The sequence below is a fragment of the Myiozetetes cayanensis genome, unplaced genomic scaffold (genome assembly GCF_022539395.1).
Source record: "Myiozetetes cayanensis isolate MyiCay16 unplaced genomic scaffold, myiCay2020 scf1, whole genome shotgun sequence".
NCBI classification, from domain to species: Eukaryota; Metazoa; Chordata; class Aves; order Passeriformes; family Tyrannidae; genus Myiozetetes; species Myiozetetes cayanensis.
The window spans coordinates 143,754,754-143,782,003 of NW_026086604.1; the positions used below are offsets into that span (position 1 = coordinate 143,754,754).

General features: G+C 40.0%; 1 protein-coding gene across 4 annotated transcripts in view; it reads right to left on the reverse strand.

The window, feature by feature from the left end:
• The window catches only part of DPP6 (dipeptidyl peptidase like 6), a 544,128-nt gene that overhangs the window by 82,410 nt on the left and 434,468 nt on the right, over positions 1-27,250 (reverse strand). For all 4 annotated transcript variants that reach the window (XM_050314872.1, XM_050314882.1, XM_050314854.1 and 1 more), the window contains exons 7-8: positions 18,495-18,576; positions 314-434 (exon numbers count right to left, since the gene is read on the reverse strand). In XM_050314872.1, coding sequence (XP_050170829.1) covers positions 314-434; positions 18,495-18,576 — 203 coding nt within the window. The remainder of the gene's footprint in view (positions 1-313; positions 435-18,494; positions 18,577-27,250) is intronic.

Here is a 27,250-nt window from a genome sequence, read left to right on the forward strand (position 1 = left end):
TTTGAAAACTGGCACATCTATAAGGGATTGAAGGTGCCATTAAATAGTGAAGTAGTTCTGTTCATTAAAGCTCAGTGATTTATTACCTTTGGACGAAGGGAAAGAAAACAGCCTGAAAACAGAATTCTTACATCATTTCACATTCTTTCCAGTCCAGCGTATCAGGCAACTGTTACAATAGCAGATTTTCAGCTCCGTGCTCCACCAGTCCTCAGAAATGCAATGCTGGGTGTCTAATCCAGCCACTTCTGTAAATCTAGAGTGTTTTAACTTAAACTCATGACTAACTACTGCCCTAAATGTTGTGTCCTACCTTCGTACAGCCAGTCGCTGAGCCCATTGAAAATTACACCTTCCTTTCCTGTGGAGACCACTCGGATGGCTTGTTTCCCCACATGAGCACAGTAATAGATGTTATTCTCAAAGATAAATATCTGATTTGAAGGGAAAAAAGAAAAAGAGAACAGCATTAAGCAGTGGCTCCATTATAAAACGCAGCATTTTGCTTTCACAATAATTGGCAGCACAAAAACACATATCACATTTTTAGAGCGTCTTTTGTCCAAAAAAGGATTTCCACAGCTTGCTTCCAATGCCATCAGCTAACAGAAAGATGCTGATTTACAACAAACTGAAGCCTTGGTGCTTTGTGTTTCTCACTCCTGTCTTTGATTCAGAAATTGAACAGTGCAGTTAGAGGGCGTGACATGAAGAATGCCATCACTAGGAATTTTGAAAAAGTGGTCCAAGACACAGTAGCAGTTTGCAGAGCTGATGCTGATGCTATGTTGTGACTGAACTGGCTACTGAAAATGGCTTCTTGCTTTTTTGCAACTGCAGCTGCTTCCTTAAAACACAACTGGCAATCTTTTAGATAAATCTGAATCTAGTTTTTAATGCAGATCCAATGAGATAACATTTGCTATTGAATAGGGACAGCCTATGTGACTGTGCCACATTGGTCAACCAGGCATGAAGACGTTGGTGTTTCATCTGGGGAGCAGGAGCTTATGCTCTGAGGACACAAAGGGGTGTGCTAGACCTCCCACGCTACCCCAGCCCCCAGGTCACCTTCCTCCAGGAGCCAGGGCAGATGGGACAAAGGCCATGGGGTCTCACCTCCCTGCCAGCATGGATGCAGCTGCCAATAACCTCCAGCCCATCTTTGGAAACCTCCTCCCTCACATTGCAAGGATCTAGTGGATTCAGGTTGCTGAAAGATTACATGATCAAAATGTCATGGGACCTCAGAGCTCCTCGGGAAGCCAAGGACAGGCTCCCACTAAGGATTGCCACTGGGTGCCTCTGCAAACACTTTCTCACACAGCTGGTGCTGCCTGAGGGAAAGCAAATACATCTTGGAGAAGAGTTAAGAAATATAAAATTCTTATCAATCATAAAATTTCAATTCAATGTTGCCAAGAAGGCAATCTAACACAAGACTCCTAAATAAGCCCCCCATTTCCTTTTCAAGCAAATTTTTTGAGGGTCATCATATCTACTGCTCTGAGAATGCTCCTGTGAGACAGGTTCTTCATTTGGGTGCTTAAATGCTGATCAGTACTTTAGACAGACATTAATGAAAATATTTTTCCATGGCATCAGTCTTTATAATGTGGTTAAATGCTTTGTTCTATGTTTCGTTGTCATCAATAACACAGTTCCTGTCCCCTCACAGCAAAGTGAACCACATCCTGCTCTTGGTAGAATCATAGAATCACAGAATCATTTAGGTTGGAAAAGACCATTAAGATCTTTAAGGTCCCTTCCAGCACAAACCATTTTAAGATTCTGCAATTCTATGATCATTGAGCCCATCTACATGTCCTCTAAATACCCCCAGGGATGGCGACTCCACCACTGCCACAGGCAGCCTGTTCCAATGCTTGTCAACCCTTTCAGTGAAGGAATTGTTCCTAATATTCAACATAAACCACCCTGGTACAACTTGAAGCCATGTCCCCTGGTCTTATTGAATGTTCCTTGGGAGAGGAGACTGACCCTCACCTGGCTACAGCCTCCTTTCAGGTAGTTGAGCTTCCTTCTCTTCAGCTTCCTTTTCTCCAGGGTGAACAATACCAGCTGCCTCAGCTGTTCCTCATAAGATTTGAGCTCCAGACCCTTCACCAGCTCTGTTGCTCTTCTCTGGACACGCTCCAGCACCTCAATGTCTTTATTGTAGTGAGGGGCCCAAAACTGAACACAAGATTTGAGGTGCAGCCTCACCAGTGCTGAGCACAGAGGGAAAATCATTTCCCTGGTCCTCCTGACCACATTATTTTTTGATACAGCCCAGGATGCCAGTGGCCTTCTTGGCCACCTGGGCACATGCTGGCTCATGTTCAGCTGATGTCAACCAGCTCCCCCAGCTCCTTTTCCACCGGGCAGCTTTCCAGCTGCTCTTCCCCCAGCCTGTGGCACTGCCTGGGATTGTTGTGACCCAAGTGCAGGACATGGCATTTCACCTTGCTGAACCTCATACAACTGGCTCCTCTTTTGTATGGGCACCACATTTGCTGACCTCCAGTCAACTGGGACCTTCCCAGTTAGCCATGACTAATGGTAAACAATGGAAAGGAGCTCAGTGATCATTTCTGCCAGCTCCCTCAGTACCCTTGCATGGATCCCCATAGATTTGTTTGTGTCTAAGAGGTGTAGAAGGTCACCAACCATTTCCCCTTGGATTATGGGGGCTTCATTCTCTCCCCATCCCTGTCTTTAAAATATTTTTAAACTCCAGTCAGACTGTAAAGATGTTCTGAGCAGGGTATCAGAAAGCTACTTAGACTGAAAGACAAACTGTTATCATGATTTAGTAGACATTTATAGATGGGTTTTTATACACTTGAAGATATTGGAATAAATGCTATGTATCTTTACCATGACACTAGAATGTAATTTCCCATGTTATGAAAAGACAGAACTGTGAAAAATACTTGCTTTCAGTTTCTGTTTCACATCCCCTTACAGTTTATGTTTCACCTAAAGATGAGCTGGAAAGATTCCAGAAGAAAGTATACATTCTAATTTAATTTTGGCAGCAGTTATAGTGAGTTTGCCTAAGGGTAAAACTTATGACTGAAACTGCAGCTTGCTCTTCTTCTTTTTCAACTAAGAAGAGCTGCACTCAATTCATAGGTTTTGAAAGTAAAAAATAGTTCGTAGAAGGTGCTACATTCTCCTTGAATTTTATTGAACAGAGGAGCCAGATAAGGGATTCCAAGTAAAGAATTTTATGTGTTAGCTAGTCTGCATATGGGAGGGTTGTTGAAGCTTAAATATGCATTACAATCAGGAAGGCTAAGCAGAATAAGATACTTTGGACCCAAATAAATCCAAATCTCTGTGTCTGAGCCCTAAATGTGCTGGGACTGCTTGGGTGGGACCTGCTCTGTGACAGGCACACAATCAAGTGGAGTTATTCAAGTGATGCAACCCTTCCCTTCCCCACATTCTTCCAGCAAAAGGTTTAACGATATTTTGTACTGCATTAAATTTTATATGAATTTACAGGAAAAATAAAGAAAGGGGATTGACAACCTGTGCCTGGCCTTCCCTTTCTAAAGCACTGCAATGTTTTCTGTCTTCACTGTTTTGTCTTTCAAAGCTTCCTTGCACTAATCAGGCTGTGTGAGGTATCTGGTAGCTGAAATGGAAAAATAATATAGTGCTCTGACTTCAGATTGTCTCCCATATAATTCAGAGCCAATCTGCAGCACCTCATAGAGAATTTAAAATTATCCTGCTAACTACAGTGCCTTGTACCCTAAAAATGTCAACCATAATCAAGATAAAAGATAACTGAAGCAGCACAAGGAAGATTTCTGTGTAATGTATCTTATAAATTAAGAAAAAGCTTTTGATCTTCCTGTTATTCATCAAGAAAGAAATGTCTTTGGATTACTTCACATTCTGGGTTTGAAAGACATTTGGTGATATTATGAAATACCTATATAGTATTTTTTACTGTTTTGGGTTTATGACATCAAAGCAGTGCTTTCTATCAACTGATCAATCCTGTCAGCTAATTAGAGGATAAGAAAATTTAGTAAAGAAAAATAATAAAAATAGATACAGACAGCACTTTCAAATTCTTTCACGCTTGGTTTACATAGCATTTCTAGTCAAATGCAAAATGATGACAGAAGGGGTCAAGCTTAGTTTTATTATTCTCTGTACAGCAGACAAAGACCAGAGCCAAAATTTCTGGTGTCTTCTCTTTCGGTGTGCATATTTGAGCAAGACTTTACCCCAGATATTCTTGCAATATATATGCCTTAAAATCCAACACTGAGCACAACTAATGGCATGGAAAATCAAGTGTGTTGATCTTCCTGTGCTAAGTCAGGAAGATCCCCCTTGTTGGATACCATGTCTGATTTCACCATGACACATTCAACACGGAGGAAAGAGAGGCTATTCTGAAAGAAGTAAGAGGAATGGAAACATCCATACATAGATTGAAGAAACAGAAATTGCTGACTCTATAGAGTAAACTGAGACCTAAGTTCTACAAGATATTGGACAGGACAAAAAAATTGTCACCATTTTATTTCTCTAAATCAACAGGGAAATGAAAGAAACCTAGAATACTTTTCCTACATGAAGTCGGAATTAACACATGGAACTCCTTGCCACTGGATCTAACAAAAGACAAGAACTTCCTTCTCTTCCTGCTGGATGTTATAACAGATGCTCAAAAGATTAAACACTTAAGAAAAATAACTAGAACATCTGAGGGGATTAAGATAAAGTTTTGGGGTTTTTAAATGAATTCACTTAATCCCAGGGTAATAAAAATCAATGGGGATTTTGCTGTTGGCTTTATGTGGCTCAGGATGTCACCTGAAAGTTTCAGATATAACCCCTTTAGCCTCAGGTATCAACACACCACTAATTCCTGTGGTCTGGGAAGAAATCTCTGTCTGCTTGCAATTTGTGTTAAAACTGATTACTTCAAACCATTTGACATCCTTGGGTGACACAACTATTGGAGAAAAAATACTAGACTGATTGGACCACAAGCCTGAGATGGGAAGAGAAGTCAAAGATTAAGCATCCATTAAAATTTATAAGTAAGGAAAATATTTGAATTGTCAACAAATTAAACTTTATTCACTTCAAACACACAAGAGCCTTAACAACACTGATTGATTTAAGGAGAATTTCTTTAAAATGATTTTGCAACTGCTTAAGGGCTTCTAAAGTAGTGCTCTCTGCCAAACTGACCCAGAGTGGTGTTAAGCAATTATGCTGCAGTAATTAAAATACTGGTGCTTTTAAATGGATTAATTTATGGACCTTTTCAGGAATGCAATGACAATAATCTCTTTAGGACCACTTCAAAAGTCACAGTGACTAATTATTTTGAGCAGGTGAATACTACATCTCCTTTTACAGTTGTTCAACCCACCTTCCTTCCAGCCAAAGAGGTGTGTGAAAATCCTACTTCTTCATAGACCAAAGTAAAATAAATTCATGTGCACTAATCTGCATGTTTACTGCTCCTATTTATTTTCCAGCTGTAAGGTGGCTGTCTCAGTTTATGTTCTCTTTACCCCACCATTTCTAACAAGCATAACTTGTCAACTGAATGAGCTGCATCACTCAAATTTAGCATCACCAAGCATAAAGTTAATGCCTAGGTGCTTATTACTTTAAATTATTAGCACATTGAGAAGTGTGAATGTTTCCTACACATTAAAAGACAGCTTTCCAAACTGCAAGGTGAGCCCACAGGATTTATCAATGAGAGAATAGATTACATGGAAAGGTTGTCCATTCAACATGGAGAGTTTGATCAACAAGAACTGGCCTTCATGTATAGATAGGCACAAAGTCTTGGCTTGGCACTGTTTTAAATTCAAAATCTGTTCAAACTTCCTCTGAGGCTTAAAAAGATCAGACACAAAATGGAAGACACAGTGAGTGGGGAGACAGAACTACAAATCAACATGCTAGTCTCTCCTCATCCCACATAATGTACTTCATTGTTTTTTTGTTTTTAATGCTAAAGCCTTCTTTTATTTTTTTCTCTTTCTGCTCTTTTGTTGGAGAACCAGTTTACCTGGGAGTATTCTGAAGTATTCTGAAGAATAAAAAAAAAAAGACACGATAATTTCAAAATTATGTGCACCTCTCATAAATGCTTCTATTTATTTTGTAGAATCAGTAAAAAGATCTGTGTAAGGTGACAGAACTGCTGTTGGTCAAAGCTGAGCCCATCAGGGATGGTGGTAGTGCCCCTGTGACAATGTATTTATCAAAGGGTAAAAATGCTGGTTTTAGACATGTGAGAGAGGAGTGAGAAAATGTGACAAAAACAGCCCTGCAGACACCACAGTCAGTGGAGAAGGAGCAGCCTGTACTGGAGCAGATTTGCTGCAGGAGACCCGTGGTGGAGCAGCCTGTTCCTGAAGGACTGCAACCCATGGGAAGGACTGAGGTTGGAGAAGCTCGTGGAGGACTGTCTGCCATGGAAGGACCCCACGCAGGAGCAGGGGAAGAGTGTGAGGAGGGAGGAGCAGCAGAGAGGAAGCGATTTGAACTGACTGCTACTCCCATTCTCCCTCCTCCTGCACCAGCCAGGGGATGGAGGTAGAAAATTCAGCAGCGAAGTTGAACCCAGGAGAAGGGAAGAGTGGTGGGGGAGGGGAGGTGTGTTTATTTTTGTTTCACTTCTCACTGTCCCTCTCTGTTACAACTAACTGGCAAATTATGAAATTTGTATTAGCCATGATGGTGACTGGTGAGTGATCTCCATGTCCTTGTCTCCACCCACGAGCTTTTCAGAGTATTTTCTTCCCTGGGCTCATGGAGGAGGGGGTGTGATAGAGCAGCTTGGTGGGCATCTGGTTACTAGCCAAGGTCAACCCACTACAACAATGCCACAGTTTAATCAAGGACATTTTTTCTTAACTTTGCAGCATAGGACAACTTCCTTAAAATATTTTAATTCCCATTCATTTTCTTTTGGGTGTCAATGATAGGAACATCTTGTGCTGAACTGTATATTAACTATCTACATATTTATATGGTGCTATCCATCACAGTGATCTGAAAGACTCAGGAAAATACACAGATTTGCTTTCCCAATATGTCTAGGAAGCAGAAAAGTATTATGTCTTTATTTATATGCTAAATAGCTGGTCGAGGTCTGAAACAGAGTCACGGCATGTAAATGGGGTTTGGAAGTGTCAGATCATGAACACGAGTAGTTTTGATTACAGTCAAGCTCTTCCTGGAAATGTACATGCAGAAAGACCTCTCCCTTCTCCTCTCCATTTCTAGCACCCTCTAATTCCATCTAGATATTTTGGAGACGTCCCTTCTCACAACAGTTTTGTTTTTCCACTGCCACAAGAAACATGGAAGTTGAGGACTGTGAAAATGCAAAGCTGCAAAGAGAAAGATTCCCTGCTGTTTGTGCAAGTTAAAACTTGTCTGTACTACACAGAATTAGCATGCCCATCCTCAGCCATGCAACATCTTGAAGCAGATACAGTAATTGTGTTTTCATTTTGTGATGTCAAGGAAATCTGATGAGCATTGTACCAGAAAGGTCTTGGCATTTTGCTGTTATTGCTCTTCCATCAGTGTTAGCTGAAAAATGTGTGATCAATTCAAAATCAGCTCTAAAGCCTGTTGCTGACTGACTATGCATTATTTAATGAATACTCTGCCAATTTCTTCTTTTGAAGCTCATAAAATGCAAACTTTGATGTTCAAATAGCTGCCAATAATGCATTCTGTCATTAGTGCTGTTCTTAATGCATGTGACATGATTACGCCAACTCTTACCAGTTCTTCAAAAAAGGGTAATAAAACCATAAACTGCTCCTCACCAGTGAGCTTACATAATAAGATCTCATATTTTAATTAGGCTTTTCTTTTTGCCATTTAAATATAATTTGATAACAGGTGGTAAAAAAGATGTAAGACAAAAAACTTCAAAATATTTTCATTCTCTCCATCAATCGGTTCATGTTCATCATTTAGGAAAGAAGCAGATAGCAATTATGATGGAGCAGTGAGATAAAGAATTTTTAAATCAACTTTTTTTTCTTTACAAAATGAAAATGTCATTATTAAGACCAGTGATGAAACAATGAAACTCTTCCACACAACCAGCACATCGCAGAGAATCACATCTTGACTAAATAACTGACAGCAAAGGCTACAGTTTCAGTTTTTCATACCAGGGTTTATCTTTGCTATAATTCAAGGTAAGAAGCTAACTCCTTAAGACAGCAAGGCTTTAGAGGACATAGCAGTTTCTGAAGGTATGCCACAAATGGATAAAACTTATTTTAATTCAACTTTACCATGCCCAGAGGTGGGCAAAGGTGATATTTAGACCAAAGCAAGGACTACACCAGTTTAAAATGATTCTGCAGGAAAGCTTTTAGGACAGAAAGCTGAAATTACCCCAGGGGACCACTAAAGCCAGAGAATACAGTAGTACAGACTGATGCATATCAGAATTGTGCTGATCCATAAACACATCAAAACCAGTCATGGTTTCTCATTGGGGATTGAAGTCTTGGACACATCTGATATCAGTGGTGCAACAGCTTAACTGCATGGAAATCAATTCAGTGAAAGGAAATGCAACTTATTCTGCAAAGGAAGCCACCAGACTTATTCTAAAAGGCAAACAAAAAATCTGCTGCCTTCAGTGGCCTTGACTGCACATCTAGGAAAGGAAATACAGCAGAATCACCAATTTTAAGTTGTGCAAATCTCCTGATTTTAGCCATATATTCTTGGAAATTGCCAATATCCCTTTTAAAATAAACATTAGGAGCTTCACTTTGCTTTCATCACATGTGATCAACAAAGAGACTAAGAAGTCAGAGAAAATGAAAAAGCATTCCTACATGTCTTCAAATAAAGAAATGTTTTCTATATCTATGAGCAGTTTCTAGAGCTCCATGAACAGCATCTTAAGAGCTGCCATGAGAGGATGTGGCTCTCAGGATCTGGAGGAGAATTTTCTCTCTAGGGTTGAGGGAGATGGTCACCTTGCCTGCAGGAGGTGGGCATGGGTGAAGGAAGTGAAGAAGCAGTGGGAGACTTTGCAACACCAGAGATGTCAAGAAGGGTGTTAAAGGACCTTCTCCGAAACTCTGTGCAAGAGGAGGGGCAGGCAGAGTCTGAGATCACTGTGCTGGTAAATGGAGATTCCCAAGAAGGGGAAGGCTGAAAAATGGTAACTTCAGGTTCTGTGAGGAAGGGTCCTCATCTGCTGACAGAGCTGGAGCTACAGACCAAGTTCAGTGTCCCAGTTCTGGAAGTGATAGACCACACTAACAAGAAAGGTAGATATGGACAAGAGACACCCCGGTGAACAGGGCTGAAGAAGGCTCACCTCAAACAACACATGAAAAGAAGAAGATGAGCATTCAAGTTGGAAGGGACCCAGTTTCTGAAGGTAAAGACAAGGATCATCAAGTCATACTCATAAGTGATGGTCTCTATGGGGATCAAGCTCACAACCCTGGCATTATTAGCACTGTGCTCCTACCAGCTGAGCTAATCTCATTAAGGTTTGTGTGCAGTTGTAGAGCTACAATCCCAATAGGATCACAGAGACATGGTGGGACAGCTCATGCTGCAGCGCTGTGATGGAGGGACACAGGCTCTTTGGGAAGGACAGGCCACGACACCAAGGAAGAAGAGCTTCCCTTTATGCAACAGAGCAGCAAAGATGCCTGGAGCTCTGCCTGGTGATGCATGAAGGGCCAAATGAGAGCTTACAGGTCAGGATCAGCAGGCAGACCAATGTGGGTGATGTTGTGGTGAGCATCTGCTGCCAACTGACTGGTCAAGATCTTCAGCTACTTCTTCATGGAACTGTAAGAAGCTTCACATGCAAGAAGCCTCACATTCAAGTGCCCTAGTCCTCATGGGGGACCTTAACCATTATCTGCTGGAGGGTAAACAACATGGGCACAGTAACCCAGGAGGTCTGTGGAGGGCATTGATGACATTGTCCTGACGTAACTGATCAAGGAGCTGATGAAGGGAGATGCTCTGCTGGTCCTCACACTTTCAAACAAGGATAAACTGCAGGGGAAAGTGAGAGCTGGGAGCAGCTGAGGTTGCACAAACCACGAGGTGGGGAAGTTCAGGGTCACAAGAGGAAATATGGCAAAAAAAGCATTAAGCTCTGGAATTCAGGAGAGCAGACTTTGGCCTGTTCAGAAACTTTCTTGGATTCTCCCTTTGAAAATCAGGAGAGTTTGTAAGCTCTTGTGGGTTTAAAGGTCTTTAGAGACAATCCAAAATTGGCAAAACTAATACTCTAGATAAACTTCCTATATAATGGACTAGAGAAGCAAAGACATTTCTGTGATATAGAGACACATTTCCAAAATTTTTCCTTTCAAATTGGATACAGAAAAGATTTTTTTCCCCCTTGATTCTCCCATCTTAAGTCCTTCAGTGCATCAATATTCTTCTCAGCTTTCAACAAGCATCCTTACAAGCCCAGTGCATTTTCATTTGTATTCTGTGAGCAGGTGAGTCCACAACACACAGAGATTCTAATCACACCTTGAATCTGCCAAATAAACAATTATCATGATTCAGGAGATTTAAAAATATGTGTTTCAAGAAAAACATGCTGTCCTATTTTCTGTTCTTCGGGGAAGAAAAGATGGTTTGTTTCACCTCAACAAAGAGAACCGTGTCTGCTTGGATTTCATTGCCCTGTATTCTAATGGGGTTATTTTAATTTATAACTGCCTTGTTACATAAAAAGAATGAAATAGTAAATGTACCATTTAGTATGGAACTCTGATTCTGCTTTTAAGTTCTGCTTAATGGATTATCTTGTATTCTGTAACCTAATATCACTGATGGTTATGTAGAGCATCACTATAAATTAGATTATTTAATGTGAGATGATACAGTGTTTCATTTAAAATATTTTATTGTGTTATAGAATGAATACCTGACTAAGGAGAGCACAGATATTACTTGTGTCAGCATGAAGAAACTGGCAACTGGGATTCAGTTTTCTTCCAGGTGCACATCTGATCTTGCACAGTGAGTCAGTCAGTGTAACATTCCTCTTTAATTAAAGGCTTAGTTGCAGAAAAAATCAACACCTATTCCAGCAGGTGAAGAGAAGAGCTAACAGAATTGTTCCTGAAGCTTTCTCATGTCTCTGACAAGTGGCAGTTTCTGGGGAAGGAGAGACCAACACCACAAATGAAGGCGAAACGTTCCATGGTCCTTTGGGTGGCACTGCTCAGCCCTGCTTGTGGCACCCTAACGTCTGTCACTTCATCATGCTCTCTGCAATGATTGCTGGTATCTAAAGTAAAAGGTACCTATTTCCATGGCACAAAACAGCAGCTTTCATAACACAACACTTTTCATAAGCATTTACTTCAGTGGACATCATCCACCAACCACGGCTTTGTAAGATGCCAGGAGCCCTTAGACAACTAAATACTTCTAACAGTTAGACCTCTGAAATGAAAGCTACCCTTCACAGAAAAGAATTGTTTAATACCCTGAAACACAACTGAAACTGAAGGAATTTTTGCAATAGGAGGGAATTATTTTCAGTGGAACTGACCCAAAACTGGAATGTTGTACTGCCAGGAATATTGTATTTTATGCAGCTTCAGTTGCACATAAGGTAATGTGGTAACATATAAAGAAAGAGAACTCAGTGCTTTCCCTGTGGTAAAACAAGATGGTGAATTGCTCTAAGCATGTACATCCATTGATCCATACACTTGTTGTGGGTACAGACTCAGTTGCCTTAATGGAGAGTGTGATTGTCTGCAACATTTAATGCATTAATTCTTTAAGTCTGCTGTAAGTTAGGAATATATCGCTGTTTACTTAATCAGAAAGCAAAGTGACATAGATAAAGTCACAGAGGAAGCCTGTGGCAGTGTCTCACCCCAGGGTGATGCCTGTATCATCCTATGTCTCATATCTGGGTGTAAGGGCAGTTACTTTCTGATTTATTTGTAAAACTTCTATGGCAAATAATCTGTTTCATTTTTTACCTCTGAAATATTTCACGTCCAAAAAAGGAGCAACATCTAATTTAAAATAAAATCAGTTGAATCTTTTTTTTTTTCCAGTAACATTTATTGTAGCATCTTCAATTATCTTAAATATCTTGCTCTTTTGCCACTGATAAAGGTGCAGCACCAAGGAGGCTGAGAGGAGAAGGGACAGGACTATTCTCAGCAGAGCTCATAACACTGACTGGGCCAAAGCCTCCCTTTGGGGAACAGGGACCCAACACAACAAGCCCACTGATGCCAAAGGAGTGACAAAGATGTGCAAAATTAGAAATAGGACACTACTGCCACTGTAACCAAAGAGCACAGCATCAAAGGAGAAAAAATCCCAACAAACGAAAGAAAACTTAAGCACAACACTTTTCCAGTGGAATTATTTGAACACAGTGAGAGGAGAAGGAAAAGGGAATCCCTAACAGGAACAACATGTCCAGGTGTTTGGGCTCTGTGTGATATCTCTTACCAGAATTTCCCTAAAAAAAATCATATTCTGACACTGGAAAAGGGAATGAGGAGGAGATGGCACATTACTGTGCTGAAATTCTTGTTTTTCCACAACGCAGGGGCCATGTAAAAAGTTGTCTGAATATCCCTTACCATGCTTAAATAGAGCTTATATAGACATCTGAGGAGGAGGGGGAAGCTTTTCTTTCTTGCAGCTAGCAAGCTAAGCAAGCCAGAATAATTACATACAGCAGATCACAGCTAAATATTGATTCAGGTGCTATTGAAAAAAGAGAAGGTGAGAGGAGAGCAGCTTGAAAACAATGATGTAAAAATCTATGAAATAATGGTAGAGACAAATAGACCTACAGCAATTATACACAGAGCAGTTCAAAAGCCCTGCTGGAATAGGAACAACAGCAGATGATTCAGTGCCTCCTGTGAAAATGGTCCTCCTCCCTTGATATCTGTGCAGCCCTTCTGCCTGGAACTAAGCTGGCATGACAGGCACAAATTCAGGCAAGGAAAAAAATTCTAATTAGAAGAGTCACTCCAGTTTAGTTCCAGATGTCATCACTGAACCAGATTTTTTTTGCATCTACATATCCTGGCTGGCAAAACATTGTACTACAGCATTAAAAAAAAAAAAGATAACAAGCAAGATGGGTAGGTTCTGGTCATGTGCAGCAGGATCTATCATTCAAATGTTTTAAGGAAATCCAGTATTTCCCTTAACTGTATTGCACTTTTTAAACAGCAATATGTATGACAATAAGCTGTTTACCAGCTTCAGCATTCACTGTTTGAGGGCACCTGCAAACCCCTAACATGGTAGGGGCTAAAAGAATCACTCCTTTTTTTTTTTTTTTTTCACTGAAATAGAGATTTCTTAATGCATCTTCTGCTCCTGCTGCAAAACTGAACTTCTGTTACCTTAGAACCAATTACAAATTTGATTGCAGCACAATCTACAAAGAATAAGAATTAGTTCCTGCTCCAAAAGGAGTTGACACTGGAAAAGGCTCATTGCCTATGAAAGCAGGAAAACCCCATTTTGACCCTTTTGTGGGGCTGCAGTAAGTGCAAGGGCATACAAAGCTTCCAGCAACCCTAATCCTCTTCCTGTATGTTTTTGGTACTTAAAGAAACAGAGTAAACAGTAATAGGCTGACTGGCCAGGGGAACCTTCAAAAAATGTTTCTCTCCTTGAAGAATAAATACTATGATTTATGAGAGAGATTTTTTAGAATTATAACTAGTGCCTCTAAAGTTGTGCAAAACTGCTTCCCCCAGCATCTGATGTGTCACCATTACCATTAATATCTGTCAGGACTGTTACAGAGTCTGATTTAAAAAAGGAAAAAAAAAAAAAAAGAAAATAGCAGCACAGCATAAGTTCTTCTGCTTTTGAAACTGGAGTTTAACAGCTCCTGTGAACTGTATTTAGTGCTGTCAACGCAGACAAATATTCACTGCATTTTATCAGAGCAGTCCTCCTGCTTCCTCCTGCCTTTGGCAACAGGGCCAATGGATATTCCTAGCTTCTCCTTAAAGCAAATATTTTGAACCTGGATGTGCCCATTTTGGGATAACTTAGATAAAAGCCTCCTGCAAGCTTTGGATTTATTCGCTGAGCACCTTAGCTGCAGATAGATATGCACTGGACAGTCCTGAAGCCCTCCCTGACTTCTGCCACACTGCCAAGCAAAACAGCAAAGGAAACCTCTTCACATTGCACTGATTTTTCTGGATAAATAGACAGGTCCAAGCCTGTCAGCCACACAACTTTTATGAAAGCTTAGTTCAAGATCATAGTAACTATTAAAACCTTTGCTGAGATACTGTCGGGGCAAATGTACCATGGGAATCTCACGTGAGGTCTTGGCACATGGGCAGAGCCTCGCTCCAAGAGATGTAATGTGAGGAAGCTGGTAAAATATCCCAGAAAGATCAATTAACTGAAGATTTTTTTTTTTTTGTGGTAGAATTAAAAGTTTAAAAGTGGGTAGCTGTTGAGTCATAGATGGCATGACCAGAAAAAGAGACGAAATCTCAGGAGTGAAGACTCTTATGCAGATAAGCACGCCCAGAACAGGGTGAAGGTACAACCTAACACTTTTTTCTGCAGTCCTGTCATGGCACCCACATCTCATAATGCTGGAAAGTGTCACAAAAACTGAGGATAATACAGCCTATTCACTAAAAAAACCATCAAGCATCACGCTGAAGGCCAGTGGGCTGATGAAACTGCATACTAAGTGTGACTTTGTGCTGTCGGGTGTACCATGGAAAGGATGGATTTTTCCACAGACATTTTGCAAAGTCATTTACACCCACAAATAGTAAATATATCACGCTGCTATTCCAAGTTAACAGTGTTTTTCACTCATTCTTCAAAGGCATGAACGAAGGCTCATGTTGTAGGACAAATGAGAGGAATGAGCCCTTTATTAACACCCACATTTAGGGAATGTGTTCCCTCTTGCAGTGAAATTAGTGGGTCTTACTATTGACTCTGGAGCTCATATTGGTAAGGGCCCCACGCTTCTAACAGTTTTGTAAGACTTTTAATTTGTTAAGACTTTGGCTGAGATCAGAGAAAAGCTGAAGCATTTTTCTGAGGTGCCAGAAGTGAAGGGTTCTTTCGCATTCTGATCTTCTGACACAGATTTGCTCTGATCCAGTATCTGCCATTATTTAAACAGCTCAGTTGGCATGTGTGGCATTCTGCAGCCTAGTAAGAAGTCAAGAACCATGCTCTAAGGAGTTCATCATCTGAAAATTGGCATATAATTTAATGAGAAAGGACAAAGCAAAACAAGATAAATAGCAAATTGCTCCTGGGAATATTTCACTATTTATTTTTAATCGTAGAGAATGTAGATCATTCAGGCTGCTTCTGTTTCAGATTTGTTTCTTTTTTGAATGATTAGACATGCAAGAGAGAAAGAGGTCAGGCATAGCAACCCAAAGTTCCCCTAGGAAGCATGAAATAGAAGCTACAAAGAGAACAAGAATTTTGGAATCAAAACCTCTTACTCTCCTGCCCTGCCTCTCCTTTGTGCTGCCAAAAAAGAACAAACCAGGAGATTTCAAGGGGAAAGCTTTTTCATTTCCTGAAAATTGGGGTATCTTCAAGGTGATACAAAACCCATCTGCCCTTTGCTCCCACCTTTCCTGGGAGATGCAGCATGAAATTGGATTGCAGCCTGTGCACAGAGAGATGCTGTGTGTGCAGCACCAGGGCTGACACACACTGAGGTACCCTACTGCTGCTGTAGGACCACCCTCAAATATTCTCACAGATGTTTGGCCCTGTAACCACCTGAAACCAGGGAAACCGACATGTAGTTCCTAGTATTTTGCACCTTTCCATCCCACTCAACATATTTCCCCTCCTTTTCCTGCAACACAACTCAGTGTACACTTAGGAAAAACACATTCACACAATCAAATTTTAATAGACTTTCATTTTTCTCTGTGCATTTGATGTTGTCTCCACAAAAGGTGGTGTGAATTTTGCTGGCAGTTATATTCTGAGTAACCCAATTAGTTCTGAAATACAGAAGAGTGAACACTGTGGTTTTTTCTAATTTATAACACTTGTACAACTTTTTTTTAAGCTTCTTTGGCAATTCTCTGCTGATCATTGGATATAAATAGATTATATTGATGCATGTAAAAGCCTGATTATTATATAAACTACAGATATAATTTTATTTCTAGGTAAACTGGTAAGGAAAAGAGCATAGAGGCACATATGTTAGAAGTATGAATGATAATGCTTAAACTAATAGCGAGGTGCTCTTCACTTACTCCGATTCCTAATGCAAGAACAGGGAATAGAGCTCAATTACAGGCCAACAATTTTACATATTTTAAATTAAAAAGAAAAAAAAGTAGCATGCAGAACAAATCCACTGTAGCAAGACATTTACAAGATTCATACGGAATTCAACAGCTACAGGGATATTTAAAGGTACTTAAAAATATATAGCATGTATCCCACAGAAGGAACATGTACTAAACTTGATGTCTTCAGGAATTCTTAGGGCTTTAAGTTTTCCCTCTAAATTTCTTAATAAAATATGGTGGAAAGTGGTATTGGTTATTTCAGCATTAAATGATAAAGATGGGAGTAAAGAAGACTTTTCTTCTCCTGGACTGTATATAGTGCCTGTTGTATATATAATTTGTTCATTTTGATATAATACTTTTCCTTTCTGTATGGTTATGTAGAGAATGCATGGTAGAGAAGGCAATGGAGGTCATAAATGGAGACATCTTGACTTTGGGATGAAAAAAGTTAAATCTTCTTTCCAAAGTGGAAGTAACCTATTCAGCTTGGTAAGATCAACATGAGTGTAAATCAATAATGTTCTGTGACACAAGGTGCTCAAAGCACACAAGTTCACAACAAAACTGTATTAAAGAAAAGAAGGTTCACTTGTGAAGTGGAAAACATCACTAATGCAACTCAATATTAGCCTTTAATTAGCAGATGTATTTTTTCCTATACATTGTTAAACTCAGTTTGCTAGACTTAAAATAGAGGTAGTGAACAGTGAAGAAAAAAATACTGTTCTGTTTTGGTTTTATTTGCTATATCCTAAAGGTATTCCCTACCCACGGTGGAGGGGTTGGAGCAACATGATCCTCAAGATCCCTTGCAACCCATTCTGTGATTCCATTTTTGAACATAATGTGTTATCAGCTCTTTGCACATTATCATCAGTGGACCAGAAGCACAATGATGAGGTTCCACTGGTCTTCCCCAATGAACAAAGGAAAGAGCTTGGCCACGCTCAGCCCCCAGTCCCTGTGAATCGATACAAACTGCTCAGCAGTGATCTCTGGGGCAACAGACTAAGGAACTTTGAAATAGCACATGTTAGAGGATGAAATTTGTACATGGGTGTGCAACAACAGCAATGAGCTTTTCAGAAGTCATTTTGCATAGAGGTTAAGGCTGCTGCATCGCCTCTCTGATCACATTTGAGGTCGATGATCTCCCTGATGGAGCAGAGAGACTTCCCTGTTCCTGTATCTGTTATGTTTTCTCCAACCTGATTTGCAGTCTGGCGATTATAATGTCTCCTATTGCTGTTTTTTAAATCACAAAATTTGAAAACAATCTAGTTAAGGCCACAGACAAACAATCCCCAAGAGAGGACTGGGGACAGGAGACATATGCCAGATTTTTCTCATATAATGAGCTTTCAAAGCTCATTTCTTGGTATAAGACTTCCATATCAAAAAAGAAGTTGCCACTTTTTCTTTTCTTCCTATAGTAGGGAGTGTTTGGAATATGCACAACATTAATGTTGGATTTGCATCAGGATATGAAGACAGGGGATATGGAAAGAAAAAACATGCTCTGAAAAATGGGCACATCCAGGATGGCCACGGCTCAGGGATAAAATACCGGAGATTTCAGGATTGCTGCAGCATCAAAAGCTCCATGTAATATAATGAATCCCTGACAAGTGATGTTGTTGGTTTTTTTAAACAGCTCTGAAAACTTTCCAGAATACACTTCTAATTCTCTCTATTTTACAAACAACTACAGGGCAAATTCAGGGCAGCTCTGTTCCAGAAAGCTTCTCCAAACAGGGCTGCTAATATTAACATATCCCCAGTGCCAAGTTTGCAAGTCTGAAGATGCCCTTGTGAAGCAATGAGATGTGAACGAAATCACACTGTCTGTTATCTCTATAATCTGTCCTGTGTCCAACACTGGGAGAAGCAGGTGCATCCTCTCAAAAAGCTTCCATAAAGCGTTCTTTCTTTGCATTTTTAGACACAAATTCTCTGCATTGAATGTATATATTTGGGAATTTTATAAATACATTTCAAGATAAAACAATCCCCATAAAGATGCTAGAAGCTACCACATATGTTTCAAGAATCTAGTCAATAAAGAATTATTCTTTCTTTACTTCCAAGCAATAGCAGCATGGTGTCTAAATGCATTTGCACACTTGTTGTTTCTCTTACCAGCTGTTGTCCTTTTGGACCCCAACCAGCATACTGAAGCTTTGCATTGCTGACCTCAGGGGGGTACAAATTCTGAGGATCCCTGCAGAGAGAAAAAATTAAGATTTCAGCTTCAGAAATGTCCTTGTTTCAGCTGAGACATGAATACACATGAATTTGTAAGATGTCTTTTACCTGGAATCATCCAATAATTATTGCTAGATTTTAATGGACTTTTTTTACAGTAAGGTAAACACTACACCACTAGCAAGTGTTGGTAATATCAAGTATTTGAGTGACAATTTCTGTTTCTTACTAATACAAAGCTGTTCCCCTGCTGACTTGCCTAAGCCTCAAAAATTGTATTTATCAACACTGATGATGCCCACAAATGATAAATAATAATTAAATCTTTGCATCCTACTGCCACAAGAAAAACATAATTTCATTTTCTTCACCCCATGGCTTTTCTGTCTAATAATTTCCCTTTGAACATGATGGCAGAAAAGTTTAACAACTGATATGCGCCCTGGCTTCAAAGGGAAAAGCTTCTTTATTACCAAATATCTAATTTTTAGACAATGAAATCAAAATGCTTTTCTAGTTCTTTCATCCATTACCTTCATTTTGTAGAAGACCATCAGTGAGACATAACAAATACAATATAGAAGAGGGAGGGTTTTTTCGGTAAATGTCAGAGCAGCATAATGTCATTTTATCACAGCACAGATAGCATTGACTTAACTGTATTTATACTCAGATCAAATAATTACATTACATATTCTGAAGCCACATTGGTACAACTCTGTGTACAGTAACATTCTACAAAGAAGAACACTAATAAACCTGTATACAATATGCCTCATTAACAGATCTCAAACTGCTTGCAAAAGTAAGGGTATTATCATCACTGGCCTACAGACAGGAATAAAAAGGCAATTTGAGGCCAACATCACCTGAAATCAAAGAAAAGAACCAAAGCCTTCCTAGCCTTTAAGCAAAAGGCCTCCTTGAATAGTGTTTTCCAGGCCATTTTTTCAAAACAGAACAAAACTGAATGCAATAATTAGACACTAACTGAATTCTCCTTATTGCCTGTTTTGGGACCTGGTGCTGCACCACAGTTACACTCCAGCTCTGCTCTCCTGGCCAGGAAGTTCAGAACTGATTTTGTGCGATCTTTCCAAAGTGAAAAAGCTATAATCTCTCATGAACTCCTGATCTACGACCAGCTACAATAAACAGATCCAAGGTGATGACCCCCATGGCCACACCCTCTCCACAATTCTTGAAGGAGAAAGAGGAACTTCCACTCTCCCACTAGAAGGTCCATGTCAGTGATTATCAGTGATTATAAACCGTAACCCATAAAGTCTGCAAGGCCCCTGGGAAGAGGTTCATGGAGCTGACTTCAAATTGAAGTGCTCAAGGTCATCGAATTAGAGAATCATAGAATGGTTTGGGTTGGAAGGGACCTGAAAGATCATGCAGTTCCAACCCTCTCACCATGGGCAGGGACACCTTCCACTAGATCAGGTTGCTCAGAGCCCCATCCAACCTGGCCTTGGACACCTCCAGGGATGGGGCACCCACAGCTTCTCTGGGCAAGCTGTGCCAGTTTCTCACCACCCTCATAGTAAAGATGACAGCTTTGATGCAGATGGGATGCATTGAGAAGGAGGAGGGGCAAGAGTGGGTTGTTGAGGTACTGACACTTCAAATCTGAATATACCGTAGGATGCCCACATAGTTTTTGGCTCTACGTGCAAAGTGCCACCCACAGCTGCTGCCAGGAGAGTAAAATTACATCTTTTCTTATGGTTCTTACCCACAAGGTGTCTTTGTGGGTAGACTAAAGTAATTTTTGTAAGGTATGGATAAGAGAATACAAAGCTCTCATACTGAGAGCAGCCACGCAGTTCCCGTTCCAGTAAAAAGACTAGACCTACAACTTGTTCTGGATCTTTTCAAGCTTGTATGCATTACCTGCTTAAGTTTCCAGTCAGCTATGACTGTTAGCAATCAATCTCTTTGGTTAGCTATCTTGATTATCTTAACAGAGAGTAACCTCTGAGCATAGAAGGAAAAGAGAAAAATAGTGAATCAAATCAAAACCTCTTGTGGGAGAAAAAAGCGGTACTTCACTATTTGTCAAGTGAACTATCTAGTTCTTAGGTTATTTTACCCATGGTGAGAAGAAGAGCAAGAAATTGCAATTAGGAGGGGGAGTACTGTCCCTAAATAAACAGATTATACAAATTGTGAGAACTTAAAGCTGTAATGCTTCAGATAACACAGGTGAAGCTAAGGGACAGACATGCCAATTACAGCGAATAATTCAGACCAGAGCTCAGACAAGTCCTGTCAGTTCTGCTCACTGCATCATCTTTTAGTAGAGGAAAACTCTAATGCAATGAGAAATGCTGCATAAACCAGCTTTGGTAGCTGATAAGGCAGAAGGAAAGGCACCCCACTCAATCTATCAGCAAAGAGCTCTGCTGCAGACAAAAAAAAAAAAAAAAAAAAAAGGCAAAGTCATCTTCCCTCTCCTGGGTATGGCCAAGGGAAAATGGAATTGCATCTCCTGAGTTCTTTCTTAAGTTGTTGGGATGACTGGGAAACATCCTGTGTAGCAAAACGCTGCTTGTTTGCCTTGAAACCTTTTGATAAATATGTGATAGAAGGGCTGGCTGATGGAATTGCCTGTTGTCTGGAGGTGCCTGATTTACAAACCCAGTTACCATAAACTGCCTCTGTATTCAGGTAACAGCATGTAAATCCAGGTTGTGATGCAGACCACTGAAGCAGGTGGTAGCCAGGCATCCATCCTCATGCTGTGACCTATTCCTTTCTACCACAGGCTATAAAAGCAGACTAAGATCCTAGTTTCCCCCCACAAATGTTCCCAGGAGATGGATGAATTTGTCTTGGTAGGTTTTGGCGTGTTCCTCATCTTTTGAAGAGATTCCTCTTCCCTGGAGTAGTAACACTCACTCACTTGCCTGCAGCAAACTAGACCAGGTTGCTCAAAGCCCCAGCCAGCCTGTCCTTGAACACTTCCAGGGATGGGCTATCCACAACTTCTCTGAGCAAATTATATCTTCACTAACTCTGTCTTAATTTCTGTATTATTCTGTGCTATTATATGACCTAGAGAGAGAAGGAGGAGGATGAGCTGTCTACACAGCTGCTTTGGGTGAGATGGCCACAACTCTCTAACGCTCTTGTTGAGAAAGCTCTTAGGGACCATCAAACTGAAAAACCCTTTTGGAGAGCATCTGTCAAACACATTTCCAGTTATCTCATATTATTCTGGACCTTTAACTCTACTTGGTAAAATTCACTTAAGGGAGTCAGATGTACATCCCTGGTGCTCTTGTCCACTTTACAAGTGTTGCATAAATGGGATCTCATGTCAGCCAGCTCCTTCTGGGAGGTATGTTATTACTACTAAGCTAAGAGTCCTCCAACTGCTACACCCTTCCTTCTCCTCCAAAACAACCTGCTTAAAATTCCCCTGTATTTTTTTCCTGAATCAATCAATATTGTGGGTCATCTCAGCCTCCACAAAGAACCAGTGCTCCTCACAGATCCTCATAATTAGGGCTTGTTTGGATTTGAGCCTGTCCCTTGTGAGCTCATTTGTGCAGGATGCTGGCTTGGAAATAGGTAATTCTGAAGGCAGCCTGTATATCTCTGGTTCCTGGTTTGGACGAAGAACCAGCTTCACAGCATCCCCACAACATTTTCACTATTTTCTTATGAAAAAGAACCTTAATCTTAAGTTCCAGACAAAGAAATGGAAAGGCCTTATTAAATGGTTGCCATTTTTTCTTTCATCTCTTAAAATGACTGATTTAAAACCTGGGAAAGAAGGGAATAATAACATTGTTTTAGGCCAGACAGAATATGGAGCAGGTGGTGTATAAACTCTTCCACACTAAGATGACATTGTCTGGACCAGAGGCTGTTAAATTGCTCCAGACACAGGTGTGACTTCAGCACAATGTTCATAAACCATTACTGAAATACTAAATTGAGAAATTTGCTCACTTAGATGAAGTTTTCTTCCTGAAGGTCTCCCCTCAAAATTTCTGAACAAGGAAACTTCCCGAGTGCAATCGGCATTCTGCTTGCCAAATCACTTCTGCTTGCAACAGGTCTCAGAACATGTATGTAGAATAAAACAAACTAATCAATCATAGCAGGTTTCCTGCATTTGGCTTTAAAAATTATGGTGAATAATGAGGAACTTGTTTGAGAGAGTTTGTATGGGTTTTTGCTGAAATTTTTATATCTACGTGTTCCCTCTTCTGACATTCTCTCCTAAAGAAGAACACTTTCCCTCAGAGACTTCATGGACTGAGTCTCCCTCTGAGCATAAACATAACAAACTGTTCTCTATTAAAGTTCTTCAAAAACAACCTGAAAAAACCCAACAGAAATCTTCCACTGTAATTGAGGGAGTGTCTCCCTTTGCTTCAAAAAAAATCATTTTGCAATGCCAGACGGAAAAAAACCTAAAACTGATAAAAACAGTCAAAGTCTGGGCTACGGCTGTTCTAAGGTCTGTTTTCATAACGTTTAATTTTTATTTGAAATACAGAGCAACAGGGTTGGTATGGAAATTCCCTGCATATGCTGCCACTGTGAGCAATTTTTGCCACAACAATTTTTACCAAAGGCTGCTCTGATATGTCCATCCTCTAAAGAAATAATCAAAACTATGCATATGAGCTGGGTGGAGAAAAACTTTGAATCTCCTTGCTTAACCTGCAAATGCCATAATTTTGGAAAAATGTCACTATATTATTAGTTTATTAAGATGTCAGTAGTATATGCAAAAAAGTTGAATAAATAAAGACAGCTAAAAAAAAGTGTGGGGAAGGCAAAAATATCCCTCTTGTTATCTGCATCAAGCCAGCACTGAATATTTTGAAAGACAAGAGTCTTAAGGACAACAGCTCAGAGTACTTCAGGCATTTTTTATGGATAACTATAAAAAATTATCTATTTATCTAAACTATCTGTCTCAGCAGCAGAACCCAATGTCTTCACATCTACTTCTAATAGAATAAAATCAGACAGCAGCTAAGACAGATTTCTTCTTCCTTAGAAAGAAGGAAAGAGATAAATCTAGAGAGGCGATAAAGAAGTGGAAACTTCATCATATTTAAGAGTTTTTGATGCATGATGAAAAAAAACCCCAAAAAACATGCTGGAAAAAACTGGCAAAACTTAATTAAAGCATGTAAACCATACATGTTCCTAAATGTACAAAGAACCATAGATAAGGACATGGAGAAAAAGGGAAAGATTTCCAAGAGGCAGGAATGCCACTTATTGAGAAGTAAACCCGCAATTTTAATGACTTGTTTTTAATGAGTAGACACAATTAAATGACTTGTTTACTTCAAAATTCACCAAGGAGAGACAGGTACCATTAAGAGAATTTCTCCCCAGGAGTTACAGAGCCCTGCTGAGACTTCAAGTGAGATAGAATAAAATATAATACAAATGGGAATCAAAGACTTGACAGAACAGATAAGGAAGAAATAAGACTGTTTGAGGGTGCAACTAAAACAATCCTCCTGGAAGTCTAATAAAAGTGCTTAATTAGATGGGAAAGGCTCTTCCATTCATCTAGACTCGTTCACTATTAAATATTTAATGCACGTACTCGCACGTACTCACATGTACACATATTTCCCTTACAGAACTTTTCAGTGAACAAAAGTAGGAGGTGATGAAAGAAATTTGAACTTATTAATTTCAAATGCAGATAGATACACATCAGTTCATTCAGCTGTTCTTAAAAATAACAGAGCTCACCAACCATTTTTTCCAAGATGAATGAATCCTATGGATTTAGAATACGAAAGATAAAAAAGCAAGGGAATCTAAAACATTTGTCTCTAATTTGGCAATTCTGTTGGATTCAAGCCAACAATATGAGCTCAGAGGTTCTTTTTTAATATAGTCTGCAAGCATCCATCAATGTAATATTTGGTACTAAGCCTGCAAAGCTTTGCACGTTACTAATACCACCTTAAAATCACAGGATGGTTTGAGTTGGAAGGGGTCTTAAAGATCATCCTCCATAAGCAGAGACAGAAAATGTATCGCCTGTCAGAAAAGGAGCCACCAACTCCCATTGGGAACGATGTAAAATGATGGCACAGGCTTGCCTTTCCAGTAAAGGTCTAAAAAAACTGATTTAAAAACGCATTGGAGACTGGTTCACAGTCTCTGAGTCACAGTGATACAGGCTGGAGGACTGCAAGATGCTGATCAAAATCTAAAAGGACTTCCCTGAGCAAGTAAACAGTGGAAAGGGACCTTGGATACTGGTACCATTACTTTTAATATGATGACATTACCACATTTCTCATGTGACCCCTCTAAATAAAAGACAATCAGGTGAATTTTTACTGCATTTTTAAAAAGAACTTTTGTTCCTGGAGTCACATTTTGTCCCCTAAAGGGACAAAAAGAGGTGGTAGCATTCAGGTGATAAACATAACCGTTTTACAGTAATTTTCTCTTACTCTATAGAGGTTTCTCAGCCGGCTCTGACCTCAGAGCTACTCAAGACATGAGGTAAGGCACTGGATTTATCAGGATTTCGCATGTATTTATCTACAACAGAGGCACAGAAATATGAAAATCTCAATACTTGAATGCTCTCAGGAAGGTTAGTCAGAATTGCAGCCAGATAAAGGTCCGCTATCCAAAATATGGGAAAAAAAACACAGGTTGAAGAGAAACCACTTGGTAAGCACTGAGATGTTTAAGAATGAACTTAGAAGATTTTCACAGTCACGAGCCTGGGATGAATGCACGTGGTTCTTCAAGTGACTCCGCCTGTCGACAGCAAAGGATGTTTGTGATGAAACCTGAGCATTTTCCATCCAGCTGACCTTGTCTGACTTTCAAACACTAATAAAAACATAGCACCATGATGTGATGCCTGCAGAGAGCAATATGGGATTATTAGTACATAAAATGAGACACAGAAATGATCTCCTACTCCCAGAGACAGCAGAAGTGCCTCGTTAGAACAAGGCTTCACCGGCTGGTAGGTCACACTTCTAATTGGGGCAAGAGATTGATTCCTGGGCTTGTGCTCTAAACTAATTTAAACAGTCTGTGTTATTTGGTTTCAAAACAAACCAGAATGACTCAATATTCTCTGTTTCTTTTTGGAAACTAAGAGTCTTTGAGTGAATCTTATTTCTCCTCTTGTCAACAGGGTAAGGAGATCTTGGAGGTTTGTGAATAGGTACTCAGGAGTATTGAAACACCCTTCTAAACAGCCTCTCCCCACACAGATTGTGTCACCATCAGTTAAAATTAACAAGGCATACACTTAGTAGTGCCATTATTTTCATTTCATGTCAACAGCGATATGATCACTTTTAAACAACAACACAACTGGCCTCATTTCAGGTACAGTTTAAAAGTGGATGCAAAAATACTCTCCTTATTCAAATGACAAACATACCACTCTGGCCCTGCATTTTTGCCCCATAACAGCTACGAATAAACCTCAAGCTGGCAAGCAAGAGGAAATGCTTGCCTTTGAAAGGGGGTGTAACATTTGCCTTCACAGCTCTTCATATGGAAGGCCATTTCATTCCTCTTATCTCACTCTCAGGTGAGGCATGGAAAAGCAACCTTTCCTATTCCTGTCTTATCTATCTCCTCAAATTTTAAGTGGAATATTCAGTAAATGTTAGGGTAAGAGGTGAAGAGGCATCAGGACTGGTGTGACACAGTCTGGGCGATCATACAGGTATTTTATCACCTTTGCAATAAAGAGACTTGCTCAGTGGTTACTGTACCAAGGAAAGCCCTGGCTGTAGCATTCATACTCCACCCAAAGGGCATTTCTTGCTTTCCAAAATTTCCCCATACCCTTCTTCCCCATATGTTTTTTTTCAGGTGCCCACAAAAGAAACAAGTCTGTGTTTTGTAACATGCAGTGAACACTCTTTTTGCTATGTAATCAAACAGCAATGTACAGAGAGTTTAAGTAGGCTGAAAGGGTTTATCACCCAACCACAGCAACAAATAATCAAGGCTGAGGCTGCAGGGTGTCTCCACAGCCCGACAACAGAGGAGCAAAAACAGTCCCCTGGAGAAATGTATATTTCTTGTTCCTATTCTAGTGGAAACCCCTCCGGAACTTTGAGCACTAGGGCAAAAATGCAAACAAAAAAATGCCAATTCCCATTATGAAAATCCACCTACAGAACAATTTTGTTCCTGCGAAGGTGATGCATGGAAGCAGCAACTGTACAAGCTGTGGTTAGCTGCCTATTTGGTGCTATGCACCATGATTTTATACATTCTCTTTCATCCACCTTTATTTCCCCTTTCTGTCAAGGCTCTGTACTAATTCAACCTCGCTGAGTATGAATAAGGAGAAAAACCCATGCCAAGAAGCCAGTTTTGGTGGTGGGCAGTGTTGGGATGTGCTTACACCCTCCAGCAGGGTCTATGGTTTGGAGGCTCACCTCAGCCTCAGGACAAGAAGAGATTCATGCACTTTAAGACATGTAAACATTTCCAAATGCAGATGGGTTTCTCACCAACAAAGCACACTTTATTCAAGAATAGAATTTAATAGGAGCCTTGCCTCCATTTCAGGGAGTGCTGTCTCAGAAAAAGACTCTGGGAGAGTTTGCTTTAAACCTTTCTTTTTTCCTTTTTTTTTTTTTTTCCTGATGAGCCATAAGCTGTTGACCTTTTCTGTAATGTAAGGGGGTTGGCTG